General features: G+C 39.2%; 1 protein-coding gene across 4 annotated transcripts in view; it reads left to right on the plus strand.

Annotated features, from left to right (window-relative positions):
- The window catches only part of SLC25A26 (solute carrier family 25 member 26), a 140,785-nt gene that overhangs the window by 34,199 nt on the left and 86,050 nt on the right, over positions 1–20,536 (plus strand). For 3 of the 4 annotated variants that reach the window (XM_082662606.1, XM_082662609.1, XM_082662608.1), the window contains 2 exons: positions 4,208–4,312; positions 5,723–5,770. In XM_082662606.1, coding sequence (XP_082518732.1) covers positions 4,208–4,312; positions 5,723–5,770 — 153 coding nt within the window. The remainder of the gene's footprint in view (positions 1–4,207; positions 4,313–5,722; positions 5,771–20,536) is intronic. The other variant, XM_082662607.1, reaches the window with a different exon arrangement.

The raw sequence follows: 20,536 nt of genomic DNA on the forward strand, positions 1-20,536 counted from the left end.
TGTGCACTGGTTGATACTCTTGACCCCTTGCTCTGCAAATCTCCATCTGAGACTTCTGGTCCCCTTGAATATCGAGTGGCATTCTTGGTCGCTTTCAGTTGAAATTGATCTTGGCTAACCTGTGGGAAAAAAGGTTGGTTTTTGGAAAGTTGGCAGAGACTGTTAAGTTACTTTCCGCTTCTCCCTCGATTTGGTTTGGGTGGCAGTCTACCTAACCCTTTGCTAGATCTACATATTCTCAGCCTTCCTAACAAGGCGTGGCCGTGTCACACAATTGTGGCCAAGTGGACACCAACTAGGGGACAGCTGAGGAGGCCCTTTCTTGCCTGGAATCCAGTTGTGTGACAAGGTTACGCTGGAGGATATACAAGCCACGCTTCTCATGAGGCAGCAAGCCTGTGGCTGGACCTAAGCTGGTGACAAGGCCAGGGAGGAGAGTGACTGAACCCTTTGTTTTCTTGAGCTGGGAAGCCTCTCACATATGAGAGTTGAAAACTGGGCAGCCACAGAAGACCAGTGTTCACCATAGCGATTTCCTCCTTCTCATATGTCTGATCAGTTCTTCTCTTTTTGTCTGCTCTGTAAGAGTGGGTGTTCCTTGGGCTTCCGTTCTTGGCCTTTTGACCTTCCCTTTTTGCTCTTTATTTTTATTTTTTTTTGCGGTAGGCGGGCCTCTCACTGTTGGGGCCTCTCCCGTTGCAGAGCACAGGCTCCGGACACGCAGGCTCCGCGGCCATGGCTCACGGGCCCAGCCGTTCCGCGGCATGTGGGATCCTCCCAGACCGGGGCACGAACCCGTGTCCCCTGCATCGGCAGGCGGACTCTCTACCACTGCGCCACCAGGGAAGCCCTGCTCTTTATTTAGGTAATCTACTCTCTTGGTTCCAGCCATCACCTATGTGCTGATGACTTCTATGTCTGTATCTCTAGCCTTGTTATTTTCTAGCTTTATAGTCAGATATTAATTTCTTGGATAGACACAGCCCCTTACATGTGCCACAGATTTCTCCTGCTCAGCATTTCCCAGAGTGAATTTATCCTTTTTGCTCTAAACTTGTTTTCCTCCTCTGCCCCCCGGTCTCATTTAATGGCACCACTGTATTGTAGGAGCATCTTACTCTCTCCCCACTCCTGACCTCTTATCAGTCACCAGGTCCTTTCATTTTACTCCTGACTCTTCCCTCAAATTTGAACCTTCTTCTCTGAGCCATATTCATTTCCTGGTACCTTCCATAGAACTGCTGTAGTAGTCTCAGAGCTTGTGTCTTGCCTTCTTTTTGTCTTTCCTCTTTGCTTCTTATCTTTCTCTTCTATCCTGCAACTCTTCTTCTACCTACTGCAGCCAGAGTGATGTCCCTAAAGCACAGGTTATGATTCCTCTGCCCAAACTTTGTGTGTATTTTATTTTATTTTTTTATTGAAGTATAGTTGATGTACTTATATGTTACAGGTGTACAATATAGTAGTTTACAACTTTTAAAGGTTATATTGCATTTATAGTTATTGTAAACTATTGGCTGTGTTGTACACAACACAAACTATCCCTGTGTTTGTACAGTATATCTTTGTAGCTTATTTTATACATAATAGTTTGTGCCTCTTAATCCCCTACCTCTATATTGCCCCTCCCCCGTTTCCTCTCCCCACTGGTAACTACTAGCTTATTATCTGTATCTGTGAGTCAGCTTCTTTTTCGTTGCACTCACTAGTTTGTTGTATTTTGTAGATTCCACATCTAAGTGATACCATACGGTATTTGGCTTTCTCTGACTTATCTCGCTCAGCATAATGCCCTCCAACTCCACCCATGTTGCTACAGATCCTCTGCCTAAACTGTTGCAGTTGGTCCCATTGTCTATGCAATGAAGTCCAAGCTCCTTGCATGGCATACAGGGCCTTCTTGGCCGTCTGTTCAGTCTTACTCCCCATTACTCTTGACCTTAAACTTGAGGTTTTGGTGATATGGAATGGCTTGGGTGGGTACACACTGTAGAATGCTAACTTGATATGGGATGGTTCTGTTACCCCTGAACACCCTGCTTTCGTATTGTGTGCTTTTCTGTTTCCACTCCCCATCATGCCCTTTTTACCTTTCTTGCCAGCTAATTCTTGCTCCTTTGGAAGGTTCTGTGAAGGCATAATCTCTGGCAGTTTTCCCTCAGTCTGGAGGTTGGACTAAATACCCCTCCTCTCCGTTTGCTATGATACTTGTCTTTGCCTCTTTTTAATCTTACTCTATCTCTTGCCATGTATCAGTATTATTGAAACTGTTTATACGTGGCTGTGAGTTCTTTGAAGTCAGGGCACCATCTTAGTTTTCTTTACCAGGCAGTGTCTTGTGCAGTGTCTGGCTCTGCATGTTTTTGTTGAACTGAATCAGGTAAATTTGAAGGGAGACTGTGGGTGGAAAGATACATTGGCCCAAATTGTAGATATCTTTGCAGACAAAAGGCATTCAAATGTTTGATGAACGAAGAAAAAGAAAGTAGATTATATTGTTTTGTGAGTCTTGTCAGTTTGGGGAGAAAAATAACTTCAGGTCATTAATGCACTCCAACTGGTGTGTTATCCTAACCCTCTCAGTTGGAGTGCGTCCACATAAAGTACTATTCCTTTTGAGCTACTTTTCAGAGGTGATACACCCTTGTTAGCTGACTCCATGACACCTAGAATCACATTACCTGCCATCCCTATCCCTTGTTTCCTGGGGTTGCTGAGACCTACATCTGTTCTGTGCCTGCTCTGCTCTTACCAAGGCTAATACCAAAGAAGGATTTGCCAGTGTTTATACCTAGAGCAGGGGTTGGCAGACCATCACCTGTCTTTATAAATAAGGTTTTATTGGAACACAGTCACACCATTCACTTACACATTATTATCTATGGCTGCTTTTGTGTTCCCACAGCATGGTCGCACCGTTGTGACAGAGACCATCTGGCTGGCAAAGTCTAAAATATTTACTATTTGATCTTTTACATTAAAAGTTTGCTGATTTGTACCTTAGAGCTACTTAACATTAGAAAGACAAAGCCTTATATAATATCCAAATTGGGTAGTCATCTCAAATTAGGAATTAGGAGACTCTTGAAAAGGGCAAACATCCTGTTTGGTGGGACGGTTTTGTTAAATTTCCTGTTGTTTCCATTTTGCTGCGTGTGTCACTGAAGGTTGTCCACATTTCTTACTGTGCCTCAAATACATATATTTGTATATGAAATATATATTGTGAAAGTTTTAAAATTAATCTCCTTAACCATATACAAAATACTGAACACCAGAGTCAGGTGTGTGAATTCCACATTGGAAAAAAAGTTTGTATCCTTGACAGGCTGCTTAGTGTACAGAGGCTTCAATACAGGACTTCCATTAAAACAGTTTAAAATATCAGTTTATATGTCTCCCTCCCTGTTGCCTGCTGCCCTTTCCCCTGCCTTCTGTCCTTCAGTGGGCAGACCAGTTCTTTCCGGTTTGACCAATTCTTAATATTTCTGAAGATAAGTGGGCTACTGAAGGCGGAGTCCTGGAAGTGTGAGGTTGAGTGGCGTGTAACTGACCCTGGCGTGTCACCAAGGGTGATATTACAATTGTTTGTTGACTAGTCGGGACCTACGTCAACTCAAATGCTGGAGCAGGGCCCGGGAGTGCCTGGAGTTACTCCTCAGCTGTTGGGTGTTGGGGAGGTCGGGGGTTGCTGCGGTTGGGAGCTGGCCGAGGCTGGGGGTGGGGTGGGTTGGAGGGTTTGGGGTAACCAGCCGCTTTTCAGTCTTGCCTCTACTGATGTGTGTTACTCCAGTAAAGCTAAGGCCCTTTTGATTCATTCATTGAGCAAACATGTTTGAAATGGCTGTCATGTGACCGCTAGATGTCCTCGTAGGTATTGGGAGTTCAGAATGAGTGCATGTGCTTCTTCCCATCGAGTGGCTTACAGACAGATTTGTTTGGAGCAGTGAGGCAGGAGGTAGGAGGATCTACGTGGGATCAGGGAGGAGAGGTTCTGTGTTGGTAACACAATGCATGTCCAGTAATGCCCTAAGTGTTTTAGGTTAAAAAAACAAAACAAAACCGAAAAAAACCCCCAACTTTTCGCATCTTGAACTGAGCCTGTACATTATGCTTTTGTTTAACTGTAATTTTTGTTTATGAAGCTGTTTCCTTTTTCATAGCAGTTACTTCTTTTTAAGGATATAATTAAATTTGTATATTTTAGGTTGCTTGCCTGATTCGAGTTCCTTCTGAAGTAGTTAAGCAGAGGGCACAGGTATCTGCTTCTTCAGGAACATTTCACATTTTCTCTAACATCTTATGTCAAGAGGTGAGAATATGTTTTTAAGCTCTCTTATTGAGAATATTGTGTGGCAGCTAATAGGAATACTGTGGCCCTCATCTTAGGAGCCTTAGAAGAGACCTTAAAGCTAAATTTATTGTCCAATTATAGCAACTTTTTATGCTAAGATTATCTTTGCCTTTCCATTGTTTTCAAAATTTTTAGTTTCATTTTTATTTCTTTTTCAAATTTCTAAACAACCACACTACTAAGTGTGTGTCCTACATTGCAGTAGTCTTATCATTCTTTTGGAATCAGATATGGAATAAATAGTGAATATGTAAAGTGAATAAAGATATTATATTAAAACATCAGTATAGAATTTGAGGACCCATGGAAGAGACCTGTGGTAATGGACTGATATTAGTGACCGATGTCGTAATGTTTATATAAAAATGTAATTCCTCTTGTACTGGTTCATGTTAACCTGTGGATCAAATTTCATGTGTGCTGGCCATGTGGCTAGGGACCAGTGAGCTGCTCTTCTTTATAGTTTGTACAGAAGCCCTTCTTTTTCTTTAAAATGGAATCAGTCACATGAAAATTTCAGTGAGTCTAGGTTTTAGAAAAGGTTTATTCTTTTATTTATTTATTTATTTATTTATTTATTTATTTATTTATTTATTTATTTATTTATTTATTTATTTATTTGAAGTGGGCCTCTCACTGTTGTGGCCTCTCCCATTGTGGAGCACAGGCTCCGGACGCGCAGGCTCAGCAGCCATGGCTCATGGGCCCAGCCGCTCCGCGGCATGTGGGATCTTCTCGGACTGGGGCACGAACCCGTGTCCGCTGCATCGGCAGGCAGACTCTCAACCACTGCGCCACTAGGGAAGCCCTAGAAAAGTTTTATTCTTAATCCCTCTGTCACCTAGGTGAGAAGACATTGAGCGTTTAATTGTATGATTGAGATCAGTTCAGTAAAGGGTCCCTGTTGAATCGTGTGGATAGTTAAACAGATAAGTCAAGGCTTGTCTAGAGGTATCTCTCACTATTGAGAGATTATTCATGCATTGTGACGTCTTATAGTTGAAACTATAAAATATAGTTCTGTTCTTTTGTGAAAGGATAATTGGCATTCTGTGTGCATTTGGTTTTGAAAATATGTTTATTTAAAGCTTCTCAAGAATTTTTTTTAAGAGAAGAAATGTTGAAAATAAGTAAAGTTTAATATGTAGTCAGCTTTATTATTAGAGATGTTCCCATTTTAAAGGGAGCTGATCTGAGCTTTATATACTTTAAGCCAGTTTAAAAGCTTTAACCTCTTATAGAACTGTAGTCATTGTGAATATTTCAAAACTCAAACTTTAGAAAAGGTAAATCTGCTTCATGCAGAATGTCATTTAGAAGTCTCTGCTATTCTAACTGTCTGAGGTCTTGGCTTTTTGTTTGTTTCAGGGCATCCAAGGATTATATCGAGGCTACAAAAGCACTGTTTTAAGAGAGGTAAGTAACTTAATTTCCAATATTGAACTACAAAAGAATGATATGCTTTGTTTAGTAAATTTATTTGGAGAGACTGGTTTAAAAAATTACAAAGGGAAATTATGATCACTTTTTAAAACACTGTTTAGTCTTATCTTGGCTCTTACATCTGATGACTGGGTAGAATGGGTCAGCTGAAAGAGCAGCCCCAGTGGTCAGAAGGCCCATCCTAGAGCTTCAGTCTTATCATAGGCGGCTACATGGCTGTGATAGCTAAGATATGAAGAAATAACTACTAAGGGTAAGATATCAAGTTAATTACTGTAATATACAGAATGAGTGAAAAATTGGTAAGGAAAGAAGCACCCTGGGAGACAAGTGTCCCAAAGGTCTATTTTTATGTGAAAAATCATGCAGTTAGCTCTTGTCTTCCTGATAGCAAAATATGATGAATTGGGAAGTTCAGTCTGCACTGGAGAGCTGACCCTGCCCGTGACTTGCAGTGCAGTGTGCCCCCAGAGCAAGCCTTCCAGTTCCGAAATTCTGCGGTTCAATATGTGGTCAATGTCTTCTTTTTTTGGTTGAAAAAGCAAAGTGATTTTAGTACATATATTACTGCAGGAAGCATGTTTTAATTTTTGGTTCATATAGAGGAGGCTGTTTTGAAGTTTAAAAGTTGATTTATAGATAACTGGGGTATGGGATATAAGAGAAGTCTTTGTTTGGTTTGGGACATAATTTTTTTTTTTTTTTAGTGAGTTTAAATCCTAGGGTTTTTTGTTTTTTAGCTTTTTGACATATAATTGACAAATAGAATTGTGAGGCATTCGTAGTGTACAGTGTGATGATTTGATATAGGTGTACATTGTGAAAAGGATTAGGACATAATCTATTAAAATACAGAAGAGATTCTGCATACCTCTGCTCTGAATCCTTGTTTTCTGTTTGGATTTCCCTTGGATGCTAAAACATTCTCATTTATAAAAATGTGTTTAATTTAAATACATATTGTCATAATTAGCAGAATATTGAAATCTTTGAAGTCTGAATTTTACTCCCAGGTAGTCTTTTTGTTTATTTTGTTTGTTTACTTGTTTGTTGTTAGTGTAGATTACAGTCTTCTTTATGAAACAACAGCACTGTTACATGTTATTTAAAGCTTTGATTTCCACAAAGTAATAACCTTTAGTGTAGTGTGGTGTAGTTGATGTATATCTTGGAAAAACTTCTGAAGGCAGACTGAATGTTTCAAAATTAGTTATTTGTGTGAAAATGACTTCTGCCTTTCAAAATAACACCTGCACTGTATCTTCATTCTGTACTTATTTTCCCACTCACTAAACACATGTTATTTACTCAGGTTTCACCTCGGTGAGGTGCAAAAAGAGAGGACGATAAACCTTCTTTTGTTTTTCTGAGAGATGCTGAATAAATGAATGTATTTACATGCCAGAGAATACTGGTTATGCATACAAATAGATAAAACACATGGTTACAACTGCATTCTATTCTTTTCAAAATTTTTTTTTTTTTTTTTTGGTGGTACGCGGGCCTCTCACTGTTGTGGCCTTTCCCGTTGCGGAGCACAGGCTCTGGACGCACAGGCTCAGCGGCCATGGCTCACGGGCCCAGCCGCTCCGCAGTATGTGGGATCCTCCCGGACCGGGGCACGAACCTGTGTCCCCTGCATCGGCAGGCGGACTCTCAACCACTGCGCCACCAGGGAAGCCCTAAAAATTTGTTTTGACATATGTCACACTAGTAATTAATTTCTAGGCTGCATTTCTTGCAAAAAGTGTGCCCCTAGTGAGATGACTTTGTTTACTCAAGATGGCAGTGCTTTGTTGGAAATTTAATTGGGGTCTTCTGCATTATGCATTTTCATAAAAATATCCTTCATAACTGATTTTAGTTGAAATATTGCTTTTGTACAGATTCTCTCATAGAATGAGAGAAGAGTTACTGCTAAATGAAACATCGCTTCTTTTCAAAATGAGAAAAATAAGAAGTGATGTATCTGCTTTAAACAACATTTTTACATTATAAATAGTTTCAATTCTTACATCGTTCTGACACCAATATCAAATCTTTTCGCGCTAAATGAAACATCGCTTCTTTTCAGAATGAGAAAAATAAGAAGTGATGTATCTGCTTTAAACAAAATTTTTACATTATAAATAGTTTCAATTCTTACATCGTTCTGACACCAATATCAAATCTTTTCGCCAAGAGCTTTTTTGATTGTTTCAATAAGAAAATACATTGAAGCCTTAGTGAGAGTCACCAGGAAACTCATACATTTATTCTGTATACAGTTTTTTCTTTAAAATAGTTTTATCTCCCTCGCGGTAGCCCATTAGAATGAGATTGAAGTTTGAATCCATGCGTTATAAGATAGATTATTGTGATCTTTAGATTTTGTGAATGCTGTCGCATGGTTTTTACTCCATTTGATTTTTGTGGAGATTGCATGCTTAGCCCTTATGTTCTCCTAAATTATTTTAGTTACTGTGAATTTTAGATGGAGTCTAAGCAAGGTGAACCGATTATACTCTTTACCTCACCCTTTCAGTATTCATTTTCCTCATGATCTAGGCCAAATTAGATGTGGCCAAGCATTGTGGGGCAGTGTGGTTATTCCAGTAAGATGGAAACGGGGAGCAAAATCACAGCTGTTTTCATAGCCAGGCTAATTTCAGAGGGTCCGTTGTCCCGAAAGTTCTGTGGAGGGCAGCCTCATGACCTTGGATGTGAATTAGAAAGAAAGCAGAGAAAGGCAAGTCGTTTCCAAAAAAAAAAAAAAAAAGTAGGAATAAGTTAGGCTCAGCAAATGCATTTTATCCACACATTCTACACGACAGTCATTTTAAGAGTGCCTGCTGTGTCTTGGGCACCACACAGAACACTTCTGCCCTGAAGGATTCATATTCTGGTGCGGAAGGAAATGGGGGGCAGACACTTTACAGGGCAGTGTAATAGGGCTGAAATGACACGTATATCCAAGATGCAGCAGAGGTTATAGAGGAAGCAGTGCTTGAGTGGTACCCAGTATTCATTGCATTAATAAAAATTAGTCTGGGCTTAATTCTTGAAGAGGTGTCACTTAGAAGTAGTCCAGGAGACAGGAAGATGTAACAACACATACAAAGGCCCAGGGGTGTGAAAGAACACACGTTGTGTGTACCTTGCTTATCGAAGCACAATTGGGGTTTTCACACCCAGAGAAGAGGCAGGAGTGATTTCCCTCTACCTCAAGCCGGCGCTTCAAAAAAGCACTCACCCAAGTTGGGTATTTTCCAGGAGGAATGGTTGAACCTCTCACCCCAGCCAAATGTTTGCCAGGGACCTGGAATCAAGCACATGGGAAAAGCTCTTACAAGAGCCTGACACATGTCCACTGGAGTTTGGAGGATACATTACTGGTTTTTAACTGTTATCTGCAATCAGTCTCACAGTGAAATGCAGTTGGAGCGGCCTCACTGGCAGGATGTTGCCGTTTTGATAATGAGTAACTCCTGGCTTCTTTTTGGTAGATGAGTGTAGCAACTAAAGAGATCTGAGATAGGTGAGAAGTATCTCCCCCTCTCACCCTTATTTTGCTCCCAGGCTTCCATAACGCAAGTCTCCCACCAAATTCTGTTACACATGCAATCAAAATCAAGCACTTGGGCGGGCCAGAACAAGTCATTCATCCTGTTCTGTGAGTTCACTGAAGCCCTCAATCTGTCCCTTTAGGTGCAACATTCCCCACTTTGACTGCAAAGTTCACTCGCAAGTTCCAAACCCAGTTTCCCTTATTGTCTATTTCAGGCAGTGAGAATTTCCCCTAATCTAGTGGCTGGAAACAGGAACCTTTAGGAATCAAGCCTTAAGAATCGTCCTTCAAATCCTCTTTCCCAGCTCTGTCATTTCCTTTCCCCCCAAGGTCTTCATGTTATATAAGTCTCTTGTGTGTTTTTCCAGAGCTACCCTAGCCTAGGTGTTTAGCATCTTATTTGATTTTTAACCAAAATATTTTAGAGATCATTTTATATCACTTTATAAGGGGCACACTTTTTTATGATTGTGTAGGACTCCATTGTACAAAGGGATCATTGTGCCACCTCTTCCTCATTGGTGGGCAGGACAGACATGCTACAATGGATAATACTGTTCCTGTGTCATTTCATACGTGGTTGAGAATGTTTGTAGGTTAGATGCTGAAAAGTAGAATTTCTTGGTTAGGGGTGTATGGGCATTTGTAATTTTGATGCAAATCGCCAAATTGCCCTTCGCAGAAGTACCAGTCGACCCTTTTGCACACAGTGTGGGAGCTCTCTGTTGACCCCTGCCTCACCAACGGTACTAGCAATCTCAGAGATGAAAAATGATCTCACTGTAATTTTAATTTTAAGTGAGACTGGGCGTATGAACATATATCTGACAACAATTTTCTTCCTTTACTGTGAACTGATGGTTTGAAATTATATTGAAGTTATGGTGAGAATTAAATGAAGAGATCCATATGAAGTGCTTTCTATAGACCCTGACACGTAGGATGTGTTCAAAGTATGTTAACTATGCTTAATAGTACTCTTGGTAACTGAAAGAGCTTTTGACAGGAAATGACATCTCAGTGTGGAATGCCAGTGTCTCACTAGCTGTCTGCTCTTGGCAAGTTACTTAACCTCTCTGAGCCATTTGCCCCTCTGTGCTAGAAACTTTGTGTCAGCTGTTCTTGCTGCAGTCTCACAAAGGAGGTATTGCAGCAATATGGTCTGCTAGGACCAGAGATGAAGAAAGCTGCCTCTAGGCTGTCAGGTTCTTGAACGGGATGCAGCCTTGATCTGCCTGCATGTAAATGTGTGAATGCCATTTCATGATGATGAATAACAATAGTTGTGTTTGAGCTAGAGGCTGGCTAACTGTTACTGCTTAAAAAGCTTCTCAGCTACAGTTGGAGAGTGTTTTATCCAAATGTCTTGTAGAATGGAATTGTTTATTCACTTAACAGATTGCAACCTGCAACTGATTTTGTGTTCGCTGGCTACTTCTGTAGGAAAACAACCTATTGGTTATAATAATGTACAGTTACCCTAATTGATAGTTGAACCAATCAAAATTACTAACATAAATGAGTTGGAAAATTTTTTATGATTATTCTTTTTTGGGTCACATTGGTAATTTACTGGAATTTTTTCTCCAGATAAGATTACCCACTTAGAGGAAGGCTTTCTTTTTAAGATTGCAATACTTGAATGTTTTCTGTTGAAAATATTTTCGTGCAACTGTAGTTAGAATTATTACTTATTTACCGTTCTTAAGCCTGTGTACTAGTTTCTGCTTTCATGATGGAAGAGAAAAAGAAGTTCTCTGATGAGAATTTTCCTGCTTGTATCAATGCTCTGTATCATTGTGTGTCTTTGTATGAAATTGTTTCCTTGGCATTATCTCTTTCTTTCTTTTTTGGTTTATCTTTATATTTTTAAAAATTAATTAATTTTGGCTGCGTTGGGTCTTCGTTGCTGCACGCGGGCTTTCTCTAGTTGCGGCGAGTGGGGGGCTACTCGTTGTTGCGGTGTGCGGGCTTCTCATGGCGGTGGCTTTTCTGGTTGCGGAGCACGGGCTTTAGGCGTGCGGGCTTCGGTAGTCGTGGCTCGTGGGCTCTAGAGCTCAGACTCAGTAGTTGTGGCTCACGGGCTTAGTTTCCCCGCGGCACATAGGATCTTCCCGGACTCTTCCAGGGCTCGAACTCGTGTCCCCTAGCATTGGCAGGTGCAGTCTTAACCACTGCGCCACCAGGGAAGCCCCTGTATTTACATTTCAGTTTTGTCTGTCTATGTGTAATTACGCCTGCTCTTCCCAGACAGCATATAAGTTACCCTTGAAGACAGTAATTGGGTTTTGACCTCTTTGTAGTATGCACAGGCTCTGCAGTAACACCTTCCACAAGCTCAGAGCTCAGTAAATATTCGTTGCTTTTTTCATTCCTTTAAGTTTGATTGTCTTTCGTTCAGATGCTCTTAGACACTGTGACCGTTTCAAAGTGCCGGGGGAGCTCTATGGGGTTTGGAGTTATGCTGGGTGGGGGTCAGCCTCTGACACGCTACATTGTAAGGTATTTGCATTACATAGGTGCTGAAGTACCAAAGAGTGTACCCTTTTCTGAGATTTCCATCTTCTTACACCTGGAAAAAATAGTTTTTATAAGCCTGATTTCATTAGAAAAGTAATTAATTCCCTTTTTTTCCCATATATTTAGTAATTCACTATAAAGGGAAAAAAAGGTTGTAAATCTTTCCAAACTTTTAATGTGAAATCGTTTTTCAGTTAAAGTCCAATGCAAACATATTGAACCTTGTTTTAATCCTACATAATTCATTTTATTAACTATGACCAAAGAGAACATCTGTTAAAATTCCATAACGTTAGCTTCATGGGAAAAGAAAAAAATCTGCTCTTGGAATTTGTTCATTGTTTTATTGTTCAGGCTTTCAGTAAATGTGTAATAAGACATTCTTATTAATGGGAATATTAAACAAATGAAAATGAAATATTGCCTTTAATCACAAGCGGTTTATAAAATGTCACCTAATGGCATTTATTATAACTTTAGAGATGGTCTGTGAGGAATGCACAATACTTCATTCTTTAATCCAGAGAACATAAAATTATTACTCCTCAAATATGGATTTTAGCGTAGTTTTTCATCATCTCTTAAATAAACAAACATTTTTAGAAAGAACAATTTAGTAAAATTATCTTAATGTGGAAAAATTGCTTTAGCCGTTTAGTGCATATTTTCTCATGTTTTGTTTACATAAAACCAGCTGCTATTTACTTTTCTCATTCTTTGGACAGATTTCATTTTGCACTGTACAGTTTTGAAAAGGCTACATATTTCCATTGTTGTGTGTTGGCTATGTTGTCTAGAAGAGATACTAGTTCCTGTGTGTAGGGTTTACTGAGAAGTAAATCAATAGTATGAATCTTCAGTGTAAACGTATAGGAAAGCTGTTGGATAAAGGTGGAAACTGTCTTTTAATTCTTTTTAGATGTTAGCATCATACACCATGATGTTGAAGTAGCTTTGTCTAGGATGTTCCTTTGTGTTTTTCATCTCATGTGAAATATCCTGTCCTTTCATATTTGTGTGTTAATTTAGATGGCAGATGGGCTGTAAATAACAAAATCTGACTACAGTGGCTGAACTAAACACAGTTTAGTATTAGAACTTTTTTGTTTTCTCACTCTAACAGGAAATCTGGAGATGGTCCCTCTAAGGCTGGTGTACTGGTTAAATGAGGGCATGAGGATGCAGGCCCTTTCATTCTGCTTGGGGAACCTTAATACTCTGGCTAAATTACTCATGGTTACAAAATGGCTGCCACACTTTTTGGCATCACAGCCCCTTTCCAAGTATGAAGAAGTGGGAAAGGCAGGAGGCATTATCTGTCCGTCTGTTTACTTGGAAAACAAAGCTTTCTTGGGCCAGGTGTCTAAAGCTCTCCTGAGTTGCATGGGGATTGAGAAGTTGAATATGTATGCAGCTTTTCAGTGTGGTAGGTAAAGGCTGGCAAAGAGGGGCTTGGGACTGCAGTCACCACCCTACCGTGTCTGTTGTATTTTATCTGTTGAAGTCCTTCTAGTTCAAGCTCAATTCCTTCCGAAAGGGAACCATTTCATACACCACTGACTTAAGCGCTGTAGTTGGGGACCCTGTTGTTCATATCCAGAGCACTTGTCTAGACTACAATTATTTGGACATTTAATTCTACTCTGTAAATTTTGATGTCTGTTCTTATTCTTTCCCCGCCACCTTTGCCCTTGTGGGAACAGTGTGGAAGCTCTTCTTTAAAAATCATTTGTCAGTCTCTTTGTAATCATTATTTTGAAAATGGAATTTATTTCAAAGTTACTTTTTTATACTGTTTTGATTTTAAAGATCTCAGAATACCTGTGTTGATATACTGTATGTAGACACTTTCCGTAAAAAATATGTAAATCACAATTGAAATAATAGCTAATGCTTACCAAATATTTACAGTGTTTCAGTCACTGTGCTAAGTTCTTAGCATGCATTATTTCAAATAATACAGTAACCCAAAACATGATCCCTGCTTTGTGGAAACTGAGGCTTAGTAAGGCTGTGGTTTGTCCAGAGTCTTTTTTTTTTTTAATGATTTCTCCATTTATACACTGCTTTTTAATTAATTAAATTTATTGGCTGCATCAGGTCTTGGTTGCAGCACGTGGGATCTTTCATTGCGGGGTGCGCGGGCTTTCCTCTAGTTGTGGCGCGTGGGCTTAGTTGTCCTGCGGCATGGGGGATCGTAGTTTCCTGATCAGGGGTTGAACCGACATCTCCTGTGTTGCAAGGCGGATTCTTAACCACTGGACCACCAGGGAAGTCCCTCGTCCAGAGTCTTACATCCAGTAAGGGAGGAAACCGAGGACTTGAGAGCCCATGATATTAGCCCCCATGGTGAGCTATATAGTTTGCATTTTATACGCAGCAAATTTTGGGGGAGAGGAAAATATATGTTTAAAATTCATAGTCCATATTTATATCTTTCTCATTTTTGAAACTTTAGGTAGACATTAGTGCCAGGAGTTTGGGGAAAATAAGTTCTCAGCAACTAGAAGTCTCCATGACGTTAAAAAGAAAAGTTAATCAGAGGACATAAGCAAAAGGAGATAGAGATATTCATGGAGAACAATGGCTTTTAAGTGCCTGTTATCCCAAATGTTTGCTTGATTTGGTCTTATCATTCAGGTGTTAGTTCACATGTTCCTTCTCTGAGGGGCCTACTTTGACCACTCTAGCTAACATACACCTGCCAAAACCCCGATCGCTCACTTGGTACCGTAGCAAGTACCGTTATCTGAAATTATCTTCACTTTTTGTTTATAAATTTATTTCCTGCGTTCCTCTGATAGAATATACACACTTTGAGGGCAAGTGCTTCTTGCCTGTTTTGTTCCCTTCTATTAATCCAACACCTAGAAGATTCCTTGACATACAGCACACTCAGAAAATATTTGATGAACAAACCAAGGACTTAATCACACTTTTCAGAAGTAGACTAGTTGTAAATACTTAGATATTTAAAATCTCCAGCAGATGCTTAGGCCTAAGATGCATTTGGCAAGAATTATGGAGTTAGTCCTCACTTAATTCCCAGGCAAGTTAGTGGTTTTCTGCCATCTCAACTTTCTGCACTTCCAGTGAGCTTAATTTTCTCCTTGTCTCTTCTTATCATATTTCCTGGTATTCTTGTGTCTTCCGCAAATAGCCCTTATTTTAATTTTGTCATTTCTTGTTAGGGGGTGCTCCTATGAATATTTTATATATGTAAAACACTTTTTGAAATGACATATGAAAATAGTAAGCAACTTATTCATGAAGAAAATCTTTTATCAGTTACATGCAAGCTATGTCCTATGAACACTGGGTAAAAATTACTCGAGAGTCTTAGGATTGTGTACTATCTTATCGTCTGAGCAAACACCATCTTATAAGAGGTATTAAGAAAGAAACTATATGTATTAAGAAAACCAAATGTGAAGGTAAAATCTAGAATGTTTATATATGAATAAAGGATTGTAGTTGCAGGGAGTCGTTTAAAAGAGCTATTGAAAATGGGTTTTACCATCTGGTAGCAGATTACCCTGGGGTTATATAATGATAACAGTTACAGTTTGAATTCTGATCATGTATAATACTTTACTTGTATTTTTCTAATCTTCAGATAAAACTGTAAGATACTAACCTTTTTGTTTGTTTGTTTGTTTTAAAATTGATCAGTAGCATGGGCTTGGAAAAGCAAGCTAGTTAGTATATGTAGTATATGGCAGGTCTGGAAGCAGAGGCCCAGTGTATGTGATTCTAAAGCCTGTGTTTCTGGTTACACTTTGCTTCCTGCTCATGTTTTGCAGATAAATTCACTATTCATTGCGCTCAGAATTTTTCAGTAAATTGTGTGAAAACAAAGTGGTAGTATATCTGTGAGACTTGGACCGCATCTGTTAACTTGAAGGGGAGCACAGTTTCTGAGTGTTAGAAGATTCTAAACAATAGAAATGGAGCCATCTATACAGGCAGGACACAATGAACTGTGCTTTCTGAATTAGGCAGTAATATTGATTTCAACATCGTCTTTCCTCTAGCCTTTGTGAAGTTTGCTTTAAAATGCTTTGACTGATTTTAGCCTTCTGTCCTCTTTTGTTTCCTGAGCTTTCGCATATATTCTGAGAAATGACCCAGTAGATGGGAAAGAGTTGATAATCTTTGGCATTGAAATGGTTTTGGTACTTAGCCAAATAATTAACAGATAATTTGTTGACTAGTGGAGAAGCAGAAATTGATGAGAGGGTATTTCTTTTCCTTTGTGAAAACACTCTGCTTTTTGTTATTGAATTTGTTGATGCAAAGGTTGCGTTATAGAAATGGCACACTAGAGGGCACACAATGTCTGTGTTTTAAATGTTGGTGGCAGAAACTTCAGTGTGTCTGAACCTTGAAGCTCTTGAGTTGATTGCTTGGCACTTTTTAAAAGTGGTTCGAATTAAAAAATAAAAAACAAAGCTTAATAAATAGTACTCTCCAATCCAAGGTTCCTGAATAATATTATTTTATTTAATCCATACGTACTTCATTATTCATCTCTCAAATACAAGAACCAATAGGTATATTTAACATACCAAAAATGAATATCACAGTCGTAAAGTATTTCCCTCAAGCTATTTTTTTAAAGCTGTTTTTCAATTACAACTGTAATTTCACATTTGGAAGAACTGGCAGACACTATTTTATTCAAGTGATGAACGTCAAAGTCACAAAAAAGAATTGTCACACCCAGGAGTAGACGAAGGAGACACAACAAGCAAATGCAGTGAGGGATCCTGGGAAGAGAAAAAGAATATTAGGCGGAAAAACTGGCGAAATTCAAATAAGGTCTATAATTTAGATGTTAGTATTGCAGCAATGCTAATAGTTGGTTTTGATAATCATACTCTGGTTAAGTGCTTAACATTAGGGAAGCTAGGTGTAGGGTATATGTGAGCTCCCTGTATTGTTTGAGTAACTTTTAAGAAAGTCGATAACTTATTTTTAAAAATAAAAAGCTGGGAATTCCCTGGTGGTCCAGTGGTAAGGACTTCGCACTTCCACTGCAGGGGGTCCGGGTTCAATCCCTGGTCGGGGAACTAAGCTAAGATCCTGCAAGCCGCGTGACGTGGCCAAAAATAATAACAAAATAAAAATAAAGAGCTGGGGAAAAAAAGAATACCAGATTTGGACATTGTATGAAATACTTTATTTTTAAAAGATCTTCTAAAATAATGACAATTTAAACTTACAACTTAATGAAAATTAAAAAAAAATATTTATTTATTTATTTATAGTTTTGGCCGTGTTGGGTCTTTGTTGCTGCACGGAGGCTTTCTCTAGTTGCGGCGAGCAGGGGCTACTCTTCGATGCGGTGTGCGGGCTTCTCATTGCGGTGGCTTCTCTTGTTGTGGAACACGGGCTCTAGGTGCACGGTCTTCAGTAGCTGTGGTGCACGGGCTCTAGGGCGCAGGCTCAGTAGTTGTGGCGCACAGGCTTAGTTGCTCCTCGGCATGTGGGATCCTCCCAGACCAGGGATCGAACCCGTGTCCCCTGCATTGGCAGGTGGATTCTCAACCACTGCGCCACCAGGGAAGTCCTTAAAATTTTTTTATCAAAGTAATAATTGGTAGCAATTCACATAATAGAGAAAGAAGATTTTACCTTGAAAAGCAAGTCTCCTGCCCTGTCCCTCTTCATTCTAGTCCCACTCTGCAGAGGTAGCCTCTTTTAACTGTTTCCATTTTTAGTTCTTCTTATTACATCCATATTTCTGAATAATATGTTTATGCATCTGTGTCTTCATTTGTCAGTTTAGACACACTCTCCTGAGCCTTTGGAGTGGAGGGTGTGATGGAGCTGGCATTATGCTCCTCCCCAACCTTTTTCGGTTACACAAATTTCATTCCTCTGGTTATTTTAGAAACATGAAGTCATATATTTGAGTCTTTATTTCTTATCCCACAAACTTCCAGCATCTTCTTTCTTTTTATAAGATGAGGCTCTTACTTCCTTTTTGCCACCATATCCTCTTTCACCTTCAAGTACCACTTTCTGGATTGACTTTTTCTCACCTACACTTTGATCCTAGATTATGAAGATGGCTGACAGTTTCATCCTGTCCTTCACTCACAGTCACTTCTTTCGTGACGTTTCTGGGTTGATTCTAAAAGTTGAACACCAGTGAAAAGTTGAACGCCAGTGAACTAGTGTGTGTATTATTTGAGACTTCATGCATGATCACTAGGCCATGTAGTGTGCAGGGTTATTCTTCCTTTTGTGTTGGTAACACATATTCCTGTGTTACCCTGAAGGAGATGTTTCCAACATGGGAATCAAATAGACTCTCTTTTTGCATTCCATCACTTGGTAAAATTTGTCCATATTTTAATTTGCTGAACACTTGGGGCATGAACTTTCTTATGTTTTTTCCCTTTGGAGTTTATAATTGCCTTTTGGGGGTACATGATTTGCCTTTTTCACTTATTTAGTGTGACAGCCTCAAAATCATGGTTTTTTGTAGTTCTGTGGGTTTTTTGTTGTTGGTTTTTCTTCTCCGTTGGGAATCTTGGAATCTTCCGTCTTCCACTTCTAATCCACCGTGACCATTCACTGTGTCTGGGCTTCTCACTGCCTTCCTGGGCTGGATTTGCTGTCGCCTGGAGGTGTCAGAGCACATTGGTTCAGGCCACGGGCTTGGCAGGCAGACTACCTGGGTTGGACCACCGCTCTGCTTCTGACAGTCTTACACTTCTGGTTCCTTACTGTCCTAATCTAATGAAAATATTGGAAGGCATAATAAATATAAGGATATAGCTCCTTTGTTTGAAGGCCTTTATTTTATCCTGATTTTTTTGACAAGTAATTAGCTTTCTCTAATTCCTAATATAACTTAAAAAATTTCTTACTAACAACACTTAATGGTAACCATTCATAACAATTCTTCGGCCTCAACTGTGTTTCATTGATTTTTTTTTTAAAGAGGAGGCAATTATGTTAATAAGTTATGATTCTTAGAGAAGCATGCCGATCTTATCAGTTTAGTGTGTATCCTAACTATATTTGGGAAATAAGTGATGAAATTTGTGTGTAGGAAGCTTATAAACTGGTTCCATATTTTCTAATAAAGTTCCTCTATATCTTGATTTACATGTGATGAGTTTTCCTTGTTGTTTATCCGTGAATTATTCCATACTTCTGTTTTGGGAAATAGAGTGATGAACAAGTTAAAAATCACTTTGGGATGAAGTTTGTTTTCTTCAGAGGGTAAATTAAGTATGCCTTTTGCCTGGGAGCAGATATCAATATTATCTGTGTTTAGAGGAGACAGTGATATGTCTTACATGGAGCAACCAGGATCTTGTGAAAGTTACACTCTCTGCTGATTTATCTGTTGGTTCATGCAACCGTTTACAAAGATTCTTTCTTCTTCCTTATGGATGTTTAATAAGAGTCTGAAAAAATTGTGTTGCGTAGATAACAAATTTGAATCATTAAGTTTTGGATTAGTTTTGATTAAGTGAAGGCACCAAAGGGTCTGGTACATAGTAACCTCTCAGTAAGTTCTTGTCACTTTATTTTTCTGTATTTGAAGGAGGAAGTAGATTGAATTTATCCAGACTCTGCCACTTTACCAGACTAGGTACTTTTCGTATGTTTTTTCATTTAATCTTTACAGTAATCCTACAAAGAATCATAAATGTCAACTGAGTGCTTGAAAAGTGCATACCCCCTACGTATCTAGTCATGATTCCCAGCCGAACTGTAGTGTTCGTCTATCTTGTAAACCATGTTATGAACTAACAGGCAGTTGCCTATTCAATACCAATGAGAAACTGACATTCAGTGGTGTTAGTAACTTGATCTACATAAAATAATACAGTTAGCAGAGGGCAGAGTTGGGCTCGGAATTCTTTGACTGAACTCTTATGCTCTTTTCATATCAGTGTATGTATTTCCTTTTCTCTGTTGGGAATGTAAGTAAGTAGGCTTTAAAATGCATAGTAGCATCTTCTTTTTCTTTTCTTCTTTCTCTCCAACATTTTATTTTGAAAAATTTCCACTTACAGACAAGTTAAAACATGTCTTTTTCCCACAATTCACTGACTAACATTTTGTCCTGTCTGCTTTGTTCATCTTTCTCGCTACAGTATTTTTTCCTGAAACACTTTAATAGGAAGCACACACATCCAAGGATAGTTCGTCACTAAATATTCAGCATATGTCTCCTAAGAATAGTCATTCCTGTCATAACTACAATACCATTATCCTTCCCAAGAAAAGTAACATTGATGCATTCATATTATCTAATATACGGTCAGTTTTATTAGTTTTCCTGTTGTCCCAGTAATAAAGCTTTATAACTTTTTTTTTCCTCTCTCCAGGATCCAGTCAAGGATCACACATTGCATTTGGTTGTTAGGTTTCCCCAACCTCCCCGCCTCTCCCCCCTGCATGGCATTGACATTCTTTCAGAGTCCAGGGCAGAGTTGTTCTATGAACAGTTCCATAATCTGGATTGTCTGATTTCCTTATGATTATATTCAGATTATGTATTAAATTTTGTGAGTGTGCATGGATATTGCATGCATGATGCTGGGTACTCTTGTGGCATTGTGCCAGGGGTCACATAGTGTCCCATACGTGGTGAAGCTAAGTTTAATCACTTGATTGCGTTGGTGTTCCCTAGCTTTCTGTAC

The sequence above is a fragment of the Grampus griseus genome, assembly GCF_964374135.1.
Source record: "Grampus griseus genome assembly, chromosome: 10".
NCBI classification, from domain to species: Eukaryota; Metazoa; Chordata; class Mammalia; order Artiodactyla; family Delphinidae; genus Grampus; species Grampus griseus.